At 37.8% G+C, this 14,488-nt stretch overlaps 2 protein-coding genes and 1 pseudogene across 6 annotated transcripts in view; all 3 read right to left on the bottom strand.

Moving 5' to 3' along the window:
- Window positions 1-367: 367 nt before the first annotated feature.
- LOC116689381 (zinc finger protein 79-like) lies at window positions 368-1,549 on the bottom strand (annotated as a pseudogene).
- The window catches only part of LOC116689013 (uncharacterized), a 16,994-nt gene continuing 3,640 nt past the window's right edge, over window positions 1,135-14,488 (bottom strand). Inside the window, exons 1-3 of one of the 3 annotated variants that reach the window (XR_004331909.1) lie at window positions 9,323-9,620; window positions 3,624-7,870; window positions 1,648-1,894 (exon numbers count right to left, since the gene is read on the bottom strand). Coding sequence is in view for 2 of the 3 variants with exons in the window: in XM_032515279.1 (XP_032371170.1) it covers window positions 1,558-1,883; window positions 3,624-3,795 (498 nt within the window). In the remaining variant the exon portion in view is untranslated. Of the gene's footprint in view, window positions 1,895-3,623; window positions 7,871-9,322; window positions 9,621-14,488 lie in introns of those variants that run through there. The other 2 variants (XM_032515279.1, XM_032515278.1) reach the window with 2 other exon arrangements.
- On the bottom strand, window positions 10,218-12,828 carry LOC116689025 (gastrula zinc finger protein XlCGF57.1). Of its 3 annotated transcripts, none has more exons than XM_032515304.1 (3): window positions 12,570-12,828; window positions 11,563-12,231; window positions 10,218-11,310 (listed from the first exon to the last, which is right to left on the bottom strand). In XM_032515304.1, exons 1-3 carry the CDS (start codon window positions 12,739-12,741, stop codon window positions 10,874-10,876), a joined length of 1,278 nt encoding a protein of 425 aa, XP_032371195.1. In that variant the 5' UTR covers window positions 12,742-12,828; the 3' UTR covers window positions 10,218-10,873. The 3 variants fall into 3 exon arrangements, with proteins under 3 accessions (XP_032371195.1, XP_032371194.1, XP_032371193.1); XM_032515303.1 differs by having other exon boundaries at window positions 10,222-11,310; window positions 11,395-12,231; XM_032515302.1 differs by having other exon boundaries at window positions 10,230-12,231.

The raw sequence follows: 14,488 nt of genomic DNA, 5'->3' as shown, positions 1-14,488 counted from the left end.
ATCAATTGGTATCACTTTGTATTCCCCATTAAACTACAACTATATAAATGCTTATACACTTTTGAAAATATTTCTGACAGCCATCACTGCACTAAAATAATATTTGCCTTTGATAGTGTGTGTGTATATATTACAGAGAAAAGAAGGAAAGATTAAAAGATAGTGGTGTGTGTGTGTGTGTGTGTGTGTGTGTGTGAGTGTGTGTGTGTGAGTGTGTGTGTGTGTGTGTGTGTGTGTGTGTGTGTGTGTGTGTGTGTGTGTGTGTGTGTGTGTGCGCAAAGGAAATAGTAAACAGAGGGGCTGCAAATCCAGGAAACATAATGAAAATATACCATATTTGGTCAAGTGCTAGTCTCATCCTTTATTTCGGGGGAAGAATGTGCAAATTAGCCCATAAAATGTGAAAATTTACAGAATTATTTAAGTCAACAATTAAACTTTTTATGTTACAGATTCAAAACAGCATCAGATTTTTATGAAATGTAGAAACCAAAAGTAAAAAAACATGTTTTTAAATATCCATATGTAGTCTATAAAATTTGAGGATGAATTTGACGGTGCAAGTACATAAGTCCCCAGTAGATGGCAGAATTTGGTTATAATTGATTGATCCTAATGTGTGTTTTCAAGACAGTTTTTTGTGAAAAACTATTTCCACAAGTGTTACACTTATGGCTTTTCACCTGTATGGATTCTAATATGCTTTTTCAAAGTTGCTCTGTGTGTGAATGCATTCTTACACCAAGAGCATTTATAAGGCTTCTCTCCTGTATGCACTTGAAGGAGATTTTTGAACGCCGAGGAATCTGCAAACGCTTTCTTGGATTCGCTGCGGGTGTAAGGTTTCTCACCTGGGTGAATCCTCATGTGCTTCATTCTATTGACCCCACAGCTGAATTTCTTTCCACAGATTTTGCGAAGAAATGGCTTCTCACCTGTGTGAGTTCTCATGTGTCTAATTACAGCATTCCCTTGGGCGAACCTTTTCCCACATGAGTTGCATTTGAAGGGCTTTTCTCCAGTGTGAGTTTTTGTGTGTCGTCTCAAGGTAGAATTCTGATTGAAGGTCCTTTCACAGTAGCTGCATTCAAAAGGCCTTTCACCAGTGTGGATTCTCACGTGAACTTTCAGGTTTTTCAAGTAAAAAAAGGGTTTACTCCCGTCATCGCAATTGTAAGGTTGGTTTTTGGGGTTTTGCTTGGGCTCAGCAATATTAGCTGATGTTGTGTTACCATGATGATGTTTCTGTTGTGTTTTTTTATGTACAATTGGTAGTTAATGTGGCAAGGCCATTGTTACATTTATTCTTTGGTTTTGGCTCAATACTTGTTGCTGATCTTGCATTCTCATCCTTATTTGTTCCCAGAGTTCTTCTTCGGTTCAGGCTTAGTATTTGGAGATGTGTTGCCAGATTTATTTGGTTTTAGCTGAATGTCTGAAATTAATGTGTTCTCTGCATTACATTTCTTCTTTGGTTTTGGCGCAGTATTTGTCATTGTTGTTTCGTTTCCATGGTTTTCTCTCCTGGGATTTTGGTTACCAGCTTCATGACAGGTATCAGAGAGGAACTGGTGCTGATAGTCCAGACTTTGGCCTGTCAGATTCCAGTCTTACCCATTTAATATGGATTTTGTCAACAGGATTTTCCTCTGCTGTGCTCTCCTGCTTCAGAATCTGATCTCCCTCCTGCTTCCCTACCAGCTGCTTTCCTTCCTGCTTCACTCCAAGCTGCTTTCCCTCCTGTTTGGTGCAGACCTCCTCCTGTTCCTCTTTGATCTGTGGAGACTCTTGGCGCAGACTGGAGTTCCTCTCCTGATTACAGATATGCTGGTGAGTGAGAACTTCCTCCTCCTTCTCCTTAGAGGCATGTTGCTGTGGGAGCTCTGAAGTGTACCTTCACGGAAACATGGATCATTAAATATTTTTGTCTATCCTGTTTAGCTTTCATAAGAAATATACTATAAAGTCACTATTATGTGTGAAATATGACTCAATATTTACCTACTGTAACAGTGGGGTGGCACTGGTAATCTACTCTTTAGTCTACTTAACAAAATCAAAATAAAATATAGCCATAAGCCACAGAGGGTAAGTCATTCTTCTATATCAAAAAACAGCTTTACACCTGTTGTCTACCTAGTGGAAGAAATCAACAGGTAGGCTACCTAATGATAGCCTACCTGTTTTCATTAATCTATACTTTCTCTCTGTAATAACAAAATATTATTTCAGTTGGAGGACACAGGACACATTTGTGCGTGTCTCAGAGGAAGTTTAAACACATAAACACGCAAACCCTGTCTGCTTAGAGTTATGAAAAGCATAACCAGACTTCTGAACATTTAAAAACATATTGCCCTGACTTTGTAGTGACTAACATGCTGCAAAAGCAAGGAGTCTTGTCACACCACTACTGTTTATGAAACGTCACTAATAATTCTATTGATTGAGTAGAAAATATAGGCCTATAAAATAGAAAACGTTCCATTATATAAGGCAGGGGTCTTCAATGTTTTTTACGCCAAGTACCCCTTAACTGAAAGAGAGATGTAGCAGGGACCCTCTAGGCCTTATTCTGTAAAAAAAGCAACTTGCATATTAATATGGTCACAAAAATGTGTAGGCCTAAAGCCTTTCTACATACCTGTTTTTGCGTGGCATACTAAGATATTAAAATAGCCTAATCATTTTTTGGCATGATTTTATAAATCCTGCTTTAATGTTAAAACATACATTTGGCACATTGAATCCTTAGGATTAACTGTATCCGTGGATGGCTATCTGGTTGACTACTTTACCTATAGCCCAGTAAGCCTGTCATCAGTTGGGATTTATGTTTGCAATTAATATGTTGGAATAATCTTAAGACTTTTTAATTTTTTGAAAAAAGCTTTAAAAAATGACCAATTATTTGGAGCCCTCCCCCTGCAAAGACTCTGAGGACCCCCTGTTGAAGATCCCTGATATAAGGTATTTGTAACAGTAGGTAAGCCTATGGTTTGGGTCCGGATTGACTTGCTGTTCGGTCCAGATGGGGACCTTGGTCAGGACTTTAAGATGCCCTGCAGTAGTAACCTGTATGCTGACCTCTCCCTGCAGTAATATTAAATCCTTTTCCAATAATATAATTTAGCCTATGGAATCTTACTCTCTGAAAGGACATTCTGACCAAAGTGAGCCTACTTTGATGGTTACAGGATACTTCAACTAGGCTTTGCTGGTAATACCTTTGTACTTTAGTAAAATCTTGTAGGACGTTTATCTGTAGTAGCCTAATGTTAACAGAAGGGTACTGCTACTTTTAATGAGGCCTAAGTTAAAGATGAATATGCTTCTTCCACCACTGCTTTTTTAAACAATTGTTTCATTGACAATAATAATAACTGTGCAACATTTTGCCTTAAGAAACATTCATTTTAAATTGTATGATAAGTCTGCATGCAAGTAGCCTTAAAGGTTAAAAACAACGTAAAAAGTAATATTTTAATTAGACAGTAGTACTTTAACAATAAGACCAGGAGCCTGCAAGAACAGCAGTATCCGGGGATCATCTGTCCCACAAAGTTTAAACTGACGTGTTACTTGTTCTTGTACACCTTAATACATAAATAAATGTTCCAGACCTGTCCTCTGTAGCTTTATCCAAGGCTTCAAAAGGATATCCAGCAGTCTGCGTTGACGGTCAATCTTCTCCTCGTACACAACTATAGTCTGCTCACAAACTCCCAATATTTCCTCCACGGCAGCATTTAGTCGATCATTTATTGACGTTCTCAAACTCTCAACTGCAGACATTTTCAATAAATTACAATTTGACTTATTTGGCTGCAACTCATACAAATGGTTTTCAGTTAGTGATTTAGATCTGAACAGAAATGCTTCATTTCCTGCCACTGCTGTTTCTCATTTATCGTTAGGCTACATCAGAGATAACTTAACCAAAATTGAAAGAGAGCAAGTCTTAAAGTCGGTAAGTGGTACACGATAGAGGAAACTTCAGAAAAAAAGCTACATGTGTGACTCCCAGATCATGTCTGATAGATCAGCAGCCTCAAATGTAAATTACAAGCATCAAATTTACAAACACACCATTTAAAGAAAATAATTACAATTTATTAAATGTATGAAAAAGTAAAACATTTAAAATACATTCACTTTTTCCAGAACAAGTGTGGTGGACTGTAGATTAGACAAGTAGGCTGCAGTTTAAAAATTAAAGGCATAAATACATAAAAGTCAAGGCATTTAGACACAATGTTTCTTTTCCTCATTTTCCCAGTACAATCAATTATGTGAACTTTTCACTTTTTTCACTCTGCTTAAAACAATGATAAAGTAGATTTAGACTGAACAAGATTCCCACCATTCAAACTTTTGTTATATACCAGACCCCAAAAAAACATAAACAACAACATGCGTTTGTTTAAATTGAAGCCTTCCAAAGTTACCGCAGTGACTTATTCATTTTCACTATTATGAGACCGCCAGATATAAGACTGTGTTTAGACGGACGTTAGCACTTCTAGGAAAAGTGTAGGCCACACATTCATTTCAATGAGACCACTTATAAAAAGATTATAACACTTATAACACACTGCAATGTTATCCTGCAAAGAACCATATTGGCCAGTCAAATACATGCAAGATCAACAAAAAACATTTTTAAAAAGTCATGATTGTCAAAAAAAATAATTGAACAGTGTTTTGGCACCTGTTAAGACTTTAATCTTATAAATCAATTATTCAACAACCTTTCTGGATTGTATCTCATCCGTCAGAACCAAGCTTAAATACTAAACTCAGTTCCTGCAGCAAATAATGAAAGGGTAACTGGCTTTACAAAGTCTGTATACAGGTATTGGGTAATACAAATGCACATGTGGAAAAAGTAATACTCTGTTTAGTTATAAGAATGACAGGATGAACCTGCAACACCTACTGAATGCGGGAGGCGTGGAAAAGGCTTCTGTGGCTCCAAAAGGAGACGCATAAAGTCTCAGCATGGGTAAGCGTTTGAGAATAACATGTATATATATTTCAGTATTATAAATCAGTATTTAGGGCTCTGCTACATCAATTTTCATATTTATTTTTATATATATATATATAAAATCGTAACTCGGTCGAGTACTCTTTAACATTAAAGAGCAGTCGCAATTCTACTTAGTGCACTACTACTTGAAGTGCAAATAATTTACTTTTATCATAAGCATGGTATATCGAACGCAGAAAGGTTTTTAAGCAGTGGAGCTTTGTGCATCTCTTGTGTGTACATTCTTGTGTTTGTTGAGTTTTGTCCAAGTGGAGAACTGTTCCTCACAAGTATTGCATTTGTAAGGCTTCTCCCCAGTATGTGTCCTCATGTGTCCTTTCAGGTCTGTTCTATAACTAAACGCCTTGTGACACACATCGCACGTGTATGGCTTTTCACCTGTGTGTGTTCTGGTGTGCCTTCTCAACGTTGTTCTGGTAGCAAATCTTCTCTTGCAAAAGGAACACTTGAAGGGCTTTTCCCCCGTGTGCACCCGCTGATGATTTTTGAAAGACGACGAATCTGCAAACTCCTTCCCGCAGTCGCTGCAGGTGTACGGCTTCTCACCTGTGTGAATTCTCATGTGCTTCTTCATATTCACTAACGCACTGAAGCTTTTGTCACAGGTGTTGCATTTGTACGGCTTTTCCCCAGAGTGAACCCGAAGATGCAGGTCGAGATTATAACGCCGGTTAAATCCATTTCCGCAAACCTTGCATTTGAAAGGCTTCTCAACAGAGTGGACTATCATATGTTTATTCAAATCCCAACTCTCCCTAAACATTAACCCACAAGTTTCGCATTTGTATTTCTTTTCAACAGTGTGGGATTTCATATGGAATTTGTAGTTTTTGAAATTAGTTGTCACTTTACCGCACCTGTCACACTTGAAAGGGTTTTGGTCATCCTCGGTACCGCCTGATGTCTTCCTATGTTTCATATTTGGTGGCGGGACAGTACCTGCACTTGATGCTGTGCTCTCAATGTTACTTTTCTCACTTTGTGTTCGCTCTGTGCTTCTGGTTGATGTTGTCTTCTCGTTCTTTTGTCTTTTTTTGGATGTTTGGTGAGTACTTCCATTTGATGTTGTGCTACCCTCGTTAGGTTTCTTAATTGGTGTAGTTTCAGCACTTGTAGCCGATGCTGTGCTCCCATCGTTCGGCCTCTTACGTGGTGAGGATTCCATGCTTCTTGTTGACATTGTTTTTCCATTGTTAGGTTTCTTATTTGGTGTTAATTCTGTGCCTCTGGTTGACGCTGTGGTCTTGTCATTACATTTCTTATTTGGCATTGGATCAGTACTTTTAACTAATGTTGTCTTGTTAGATTTCTTACTTGGTGATGGCTCAACACTTCCAGGTGAGGTTGGTTTCCCATCTTTGCTTCTCTTATTTGGTACTGGTTTAGTACTTGAAGTTGATGTTGCTTTCCCATCATTGGGTTTCGTATTTGCTGTTGGATCAGTTCTTTTAGCTGACGTCGTCTTCTCATTGTTAGATTTCTTATTTGGCGATGGCTCAACCCTTCCAGGTGAAGTTGGTCTCCCATCTCTGCTTCTCTTATTTGGTGCTGGTTCACGGTTTCCCTTTGATGTTGGGTTATCATCATTATAGTCCACATTTGGAATTAGCACAGTATCTTCATTTAAGGTCATGTCCTCATCATTACGTTGTTCATTTGGAGTTAACTCTGTGCCTCTAGTTAATGTTGTATTTGTATCATTACATTTCCTATGTGGTGTTTGTTCAGTATATTTACTTAATGTTGTCTTCCCATTGTCATTTTTCTTACTTAATGTTGGCTCAACACTTCCAGGTGAGGTTGCTCTCCCATCTTTGCTTTTCGTAGTTGGTGTTGGCTCACTGTTTCCCTTTGATGTTGGGTCGTCATCCTTACATTTCTCATTTGCTGTTAGCTCTGTGCCTCTAGTCCCTCTGGTCTTATCATTACATTTCTTATGGGGTGTTTGTGCAACATTTGTAGGTGATGTTGTCTTCTTTTTGGGTGTTGGCTCAACACTTCCAGTTGAGGGTGGTCTCCCACCTTGGCTTTTCTTATTTGGTGTCGGCTTACTATTTCCTTTTGATGTTGGTTTCTCACTTGATGTTGTGTTCTCATTGTTGTCTTTACTATGGAGTGTTAGCTCAGTACTTTTAGCTGATGTTGTTTTTCCACTATCTGGTTTCTTATTTGATGTTGGCTCAGAACCTTCATTGGATTTTGCGTTGCCATTGGCAATCTTTTCTGGTGTTGTCTCAGTACTTGTGATTAACGTTGTGTTCTCATGATTATGTTTCTTATTTAGCACTGGCTCCCTTTTTCCACTTGATGTTGGCATCTCATTGTTATGTTTCTTAATTGATGCTTCCTCAGTATTTGTAGCTAATGTTGTGTTCTCTTCATTGCTTTTGTTGTTAAGTCTAGTTGGTGTTTCACTTCCATGGTTGCAAGTTATGTGATCTTGGCTCTCAGCTCTCACACAAGAGTTGTGAGAGAGGAGTTGGTGGTCAGTGCCTGGTGCTGGAGAGCTCTCCCTGTCAGATCCAGATGATACATTGTTGCTTGAGGTGCTGGATTGAGAATCTTTATTCAATGTTCTCTCCGTTTGGTCAGGGTCCAAAGGCTGAGACTGGCCACTGTGGACACTTCCCTCACAAGTTGGAGTCAACTTAGAGGCCTCAGTCTCCTGTTGTTGTGCAAGCTGTGGTCGTTCCCGACTGATGCAAATTTCCTCGTGTTCTTCTTTAATTGGTGGAGGATCTTGTGGGACCAAACTGGAGCTTTGCTGATGCTGAACCTCCTCCTGCTCCACCTTATGGACAGGTGTCAGTGAAAGCTCTGAAGGACAAAGAAATGGACAATGATGAAATGTTGTACATATGTATGTCATATATAACAGTTGCGATTAAGAAAGTCTATAACGAACAGTTCAAACTGGAAAAACAGCAGTTCCCCTAACAAGAACAATGTGTTCATATCTGTTGTTTCATAACGTTATACATCTTTAGTTTAAATAATAATTAAAAAAAGAAAACATCTGGCATGTACAGAGCTTACAGAGCTACAGTAACCTCCAACTTATAAATAGCAGGGGTTTTTCACTTCCTTTTTATATTTAAGGCATGCTCCAGGTTTCTTGCATACTCTCCCTGGTGGCCATTTGATGTAAAAAACAGTGACTCTAAGACCCCACAAAAGTAAGTACAGAAAAATAAAAAAACAATATTGTGTAAAAATATCTAATAGACCTTTTTTCTAAACTTGTCATAACAAGCACTTAGAATTTAATTTATTGGGATCTCCATCAGGTGGTGCCATAGCCACAGCTATTCTTCCTGGAGTCTACTCGAACATGTGACTATTCCTATCATCTAATATCATCCTATCATAGACTTATTAACTAGTTAATGGAGTAAATTGTGGGCAATATAGTCAATAATAAAAAAATGTGATTGCACACCTATTGTTTTCATTCATACAAATAACTAATTATTAGTTTTAGTAAAAGGTACACAGTCTCTATAGCTCCTCTTTCCTTCTACTTATCAGTATGTGGAATAAGTACTTGGATCGCAATACAAGTACGGGTCTTGCATTCAAAATCCATCTAGCTAAACATTTAGAAGTATTATCAGTAAAATGTAGACTACTTTAAGTATCAAAAGTAAACGTAAGGTTATTTGTTCTGTGGTAGAAAAATGGCCCCTGTGAGTAATATATAATATGACATTATTAGATTGTAATACTGATGAATCAATGCATAGTTACCATTTTACTGTTGGAGGTGGTTTTTGGTGGAGCTAAATAAAGTAATAAAATAAAAATTAAATAAAATAAAGTAGGCTAGCTATTAAATCCCAACTTTGGGGTGAACTGTGAAGTAGATAAGTATAAGTAGGCCAGGCTTTGCAATAATAAATACTTACGTAATGTTAAAGAGTAGTAGGCCTACACGTTCAAACTTTATTTAAATACAATAGTTGAGTATCACCGTGACATCAAGAGGCGACTTCCGCATTTAACTGTTAATATGGTATCATAGGTTAGAGTTACGTGTATTGAAATTAATTGGTTAAGGATAGACACATTATTACAATTCAGACACATGCAGTAGCTATCAACGGCGTGCTTCTGTAACATTTAGTTATTATTTCGAAGCCATATTTCCCGCATGCCAAACTGGTCTGTCTGGTGGGACTTGACTACCTAGCTAAACAGACAGCGGGATTAGACCGATACCTTCGGCTGTTTTACACAAAACTGCTCCATTTGAACATATTGTTTCCAAACCTGTCCGGTGTAACTTTATCTCGGGTGTCAAAACGGCATCCAACAGTCGGCGTTGACGAGCGATTTCTGCCTCGTAACCTTCTATTTTATTTTCAAAGGCTCCCAATATTTCTTGAGCAGCCGCAGTGAGCCGATCACAGACAAACCGTCTCATACTTTGGACTGAATACATTGTAGGATTAAAATTGAGCTACTTTTTCCTCACTAAAATTTCATAAAACTTTTTTCAACTTAACTGAAGGTGCGCTTCTGTTTTCTATTTACTTCCGCAAACAAGCCCTACTGTTCCTAGGAGGGCAAAGAAATGTCCCGCCCTACTATGCCTCTGATTGGCTAGTACTCATTGCCTTTACCTTAACTCCATAGACATAATGAAGAGTCTCTTTATTATGTCTATGCCTAACCATAACAAATCCTACTCCTTTTGCCTAAACCTAACCAACCCAATGTACTGTGTTGTGAATTTTATTCCTGTAATCTGTTTTAAATTTTGTATTGTATGTTTTTCATTTTGTATTAATTTCTAACTGTATTTTAATGTTTTATGTAAAGCACTTTGAATTGCACTGCTGCTGAAATGTGCTATATAAATAAAACTCTCTTGCCTTACCAAAGAAGGCAACAGTGTATTAGCTAATTAGAAAAAGAGTAGAGTGGGTCATTCCTTTGACAAGCGCTTTTGCCATCCTAGGAAAAAAAAGACGGAGTAGGCTATGCAGTCTTAAAGTATAAAATAGTATGCTATCTACAATATTTTCACGTGTAATTTTTCCGTATGAAAAAAAACAACAACTTTACCCGATTCTTGAAAAATGTTTATTTTCCAAGTATAACAAAAGTTTCAGGTTGCTCATTTATTTTCATCTGTAGACTAGAACAATTACAAAAAGCATCTCTGGCAATGAAAATCTTGGATCTCGGAGTCCTTCCAAAAATGCTCATTAAATATGTATTAAAAAAGCAAAATAAGAATCTAAGACAAGAATTATAGGGCTAAATAGGATATTAACACAAGAAAATAAAAAATGGAGTAATATATAAATGTCTGAAGACAGTATTTTTAAATGTAATAATAAAATAATGTAATATGCGTAATGAGAAATAACAAAGAGTTTAACATGTGGCATGAAGCTGTAGGTGAGCCTTGTGGTGCGCTGGGGGGATTTCACAGTATAAAAACCATCTCCCATAAAATCATGGTATTACACAATTATTATTCTTATCAGTTACAATAACCCTTTAAGGAATGAAAACGAGCGGTGTTTTTGGCTGAAAAACAATTTAATATGATTTCAATTTGGAAGCATGTGTAAAAGGTCTCCCTTTTCAAAATAAATTAAACATTATTTTCAATACCATAAGTAACCAAATGTACACAGCATTATAAATGTCTAACATACCACAGTAAACCATAAAACTGGTGCACCACAGAAACCCTAGTATACTTTGAAATACTGTTGCTTACAGAAATGTGAGGAAGTCAGTGAAACTTCCCCTCATCTTATCCATGTGGAAAAACATATTTTAAATTCAGTTACAGAGCTGTAGCAACTACGGCTTCTCACTAGTGTGGGCTCTTCTCATGTGGACCAACAAGCCACTTTTGCATCTGTAACCCTTTCCGCATGTCTTACAAGTAAAAGGCTTCTCACCTGTGTGGGTTCTTATGTGGACTGTCAAATCCCCCCTCTGTCTAAAAGCTTTACCACATGTTTTACAAACATATGGTTTCTCACCTGTGTGGATTCTCATGTGGACTATCAGTTCATCGCTACGTCTGAAATCTTTCCCACATGTTTCACAGGTATATGGCTTCTCACCTGTGTGGATTCCCATATGCCTTTTCAATGATTTAATGTCACAGAAGGTTTTCCTGCAGGTCTTGCAAAGGTACGGCTTCTCCCCTGTGTGGGTTCTCATGTGGACCACCAATTCGTTGTTACGTCTGAAATCTTTCCCACATGTTTCACAGGTATACGGCTTCTCACCTGTGTGGATTCTCAAGTGCTTTATCAATGTTGAAACGTCACAGAATCCATTCCCGCAGGTCTTGCAGAGGTACGGCTTCTCACCTGTGTGGGTTCTCATGTGGACTTTCAAGACACTGCCGAGTCGAAAATCTTTCCCACATGTTTCACACGTATGTCGCTTCTCACCTGTGTGGATTGTCATGTGCCTTCTCAATGCTGGCATGGCACAGAATCTTATCCCGCAGGTCTTGCAAAAGTACGGCTTTTCACCTGTGTGCATTCTCATGTGGACTGTCAAGGCACTGCTAAGTTTGAAATCTTTCCCACATGTTTCGCAAGAATATGGCTTCTCGCCTGTGTGGACGCTCAGATGTCTCTGCAATAGTGACCTATACTTAAAATCTTTTTCACATGTGTCACATTTGAAATACATTTTGCCTGTGTGAGTATTACACTGACTCTCTACCAAGTTGCTTTTGTGATGTTGATTCTGTTTTTCTGGCTCTGCATTTCTAGAGTCTCCATGCTCGCCTCCTTTCTGATCTTGGCTCTCAGCTTCATGAGAGATGTGAGAGAGGAGCTGGTGGTCAGTGTTTGGTTCTGGTTCACTGTGGTCACTTTTTATATCCCAAATATAGCTTAAAGGCGTTTTTTCCATCACACTCAGCGTTTCGGCAGTACTCAGGTACAGAGTCTGATCTTCACTGTGGTCACTTTTCTCATAAGTAGGAGTCAACATGAAGGCATCGGTCTCCTGCTTCAGTTCAAGCTGCTCTCCCTCCTGACTGGTGCAGAGTTCCTCCTGTTCCTCCTGTTCCTCTTTAATCTGTGGAGGCTCTGGCTCCTCTTGGTCCAGACTGGAGTTCCACTCCTGAATACAGAGTGGCTGATCAGCGGTAACCTCTTCCTCCTCCTTAGAGACATGTTGCTGTTGGAGCTCTGAAGGGACAGAGAATAATAGGAATAGGATTAAACCAGAGACGATACCGAAAAGAAATGCAGACATGTGAACAGGTTTGTACCAATAACGTCATATATGTACACAAATGTGATTAACCAAACAAGACCAAGAAATATATTTCCATAACTAGCTTTAGAATTGTACATTTATACTGTAACCTGCAACACTGAACACCCACAACAATAATAATGCTATGTAAGTATAACACATGGGATTTGGTTAGACTACCAGCTCTACTGTTAAATGTAAAGCTTGAAGATGAGCTATGTATCGAGTTCCTCTGTTTGGTGATATTTAAAAATGAAGTTTTACACACCTATCCGGAGTAACTTTATTTCAGGTTTCCAAACGATATCCAACAGTCTGCGCTGACGATCGATCTCTTCCTCGTACTCGACGATAGTTCTCTCAAAAACTCCGAATATTTCTTCAGCAGCAGCAGTTAGTCGCTCGTTGACAAACTCTCTCAAATACTCAATCGAAGACATTGTTGTTAATTTACAAATTAAAAAAACAATAGTTAACTAACGCAACCAGTACTTGTGTTGTTTACTTCCGCTGGAAGTGTTACACTGTTAAGTTCTTTTTGTTCAAGTTTTTTTGGCGGTTGGAAACCAAGTGAAGGTGCGTTACCGCCACCAGCTGGACTGGAGTGCAACGCCACTGTTAAGTTCCGGTAATAGAAGTGAGTTGTTTTTCGTTCCGTCTTCATGTGGGGTTGAATTACATTGACGTCTGTCTCATTTCACAGGAAATTTGGCTTATTTTCTACTACATTTAACTGATGTCTTTTCGAGCTGATTAGCAGAATACCATAGAAACATTTAGCAGGTGTGAAAGAACTTAACCCATTGATAAAAATGCCAAATAAATTAGAGACTAGGTTAGTTTACATTATAAAGTGAAAGCCGTGTGAATAAAAGCAGCAGAGTCCATTAGCAGTGTATGTACATAGTGTACACCAGTGCACTTTCTTTTTATAGAGGCTGCATATTGGTGTGACTGACATCAAAAGTCAAGTAATCAAAATCAAAATAGTTCTTTTCAGAGGGTTAAATTGTAACACGTGATGTGTTTTAATCTTCATTCAATCTTTAATCTTTAATCTAATCGGTCATGTTACATTTTGATTTGATAAAATTTGATTAGTGGAGTTTACTTATATTGAACAAACATGTATGCAGTAAAGGAATGTGACTACATTAACTCAAGTACTCTATGTATGTACTTTGTAACATTGATTGTCTTCAGATGAACAAGATTTAATGTAAATTACACACAGGTAGGAGATCTTAAACCACTTCAAATACAAGTTTTGAGGTATTTGATCACTTTCATTTTATGCTACATATAGTTTACTACATTTTACAGGCAAATATTGTACATTTAAGGTAACTACATTTAGCCCTGTGTCCTGACTCAGAGGGTACTTGGGGTATAGGTAGATTGATTGTCAGCGCAGACTGTTGGATATTGTTTGGAAACCTAAAATCAAGTTGAACCTGATAGGTGTGGAAACTTAAATTATTTTAATGATTACAGAAGAGCCTGCCCCTGGTGATAAGTTGTAACTTTGCATGATCTGCAGGAAAATGTAATTTTATGTATTATTTAACAGTAATGTGTGAAAAATCATGATTTGCTTGTTTGTTTAGTAATTTCATTGGCTTTGCCAACACAAATAGTTTTGCAACTGGACTGTTTGCCAGTCCTAGTTGGACTGCCACATCACTGGTGTAACAGTTCTTCAATTGATACGTCTTTGAATATAACTGTATGTTTTTTGAATAATCTTTATCGCTGGAATATTTGTTTCACAGTGAGCGCACAGTAGTAGCTGTCATAGCTACTGATGATGTAACATGGATTACTGATTCTCTTCTCTCATCTGCCAAAATGCAATAAATATAAAATTTTCAAAAGACCATTGTTTTTTTGTCAGTGTGATACAGTTCAAAACACTGACAGGCTGATCTAGATACAGTTTGATGGACAGCTAACAAGACAACAAACTAAATAATGGTTAACATGTAAGCAGTATTCAGTAATTCTTCACCAAATTTAAACCAAAAACATTTTAATATATAATTATTTGGCTCGGACAGGTTCTGTAACAATGTCTTCAGTTGAGTATTTGAGAGTTAATGTAAATGTGCTGTATTTATGTAGCGCTTTTCTAGTCTTAACAACTGCTCAAAGCGCTTCTACATCTACAGGAAACATTCACCATTCACA

Source organism: Etheostoma spectabile, chromosome 5 (assembly GCF_008692095.1).
Source record: "Etheostoma spectabile isolate EspeVRDwgs_2016 chromosome 5, UIUC_Espe_1.0, whole genome shotgun sequence".
NCBI classification, from domain to species: domain Eukaryota; kingdom Metazoa; phylum Chordata; class Actinopteri; order Perciformes; family Percidae; genus Etheostoma; species Etheostoma spectabile.
This window is presented reverse-complemented; position numbering and strand designations above follow the sequence as displayed.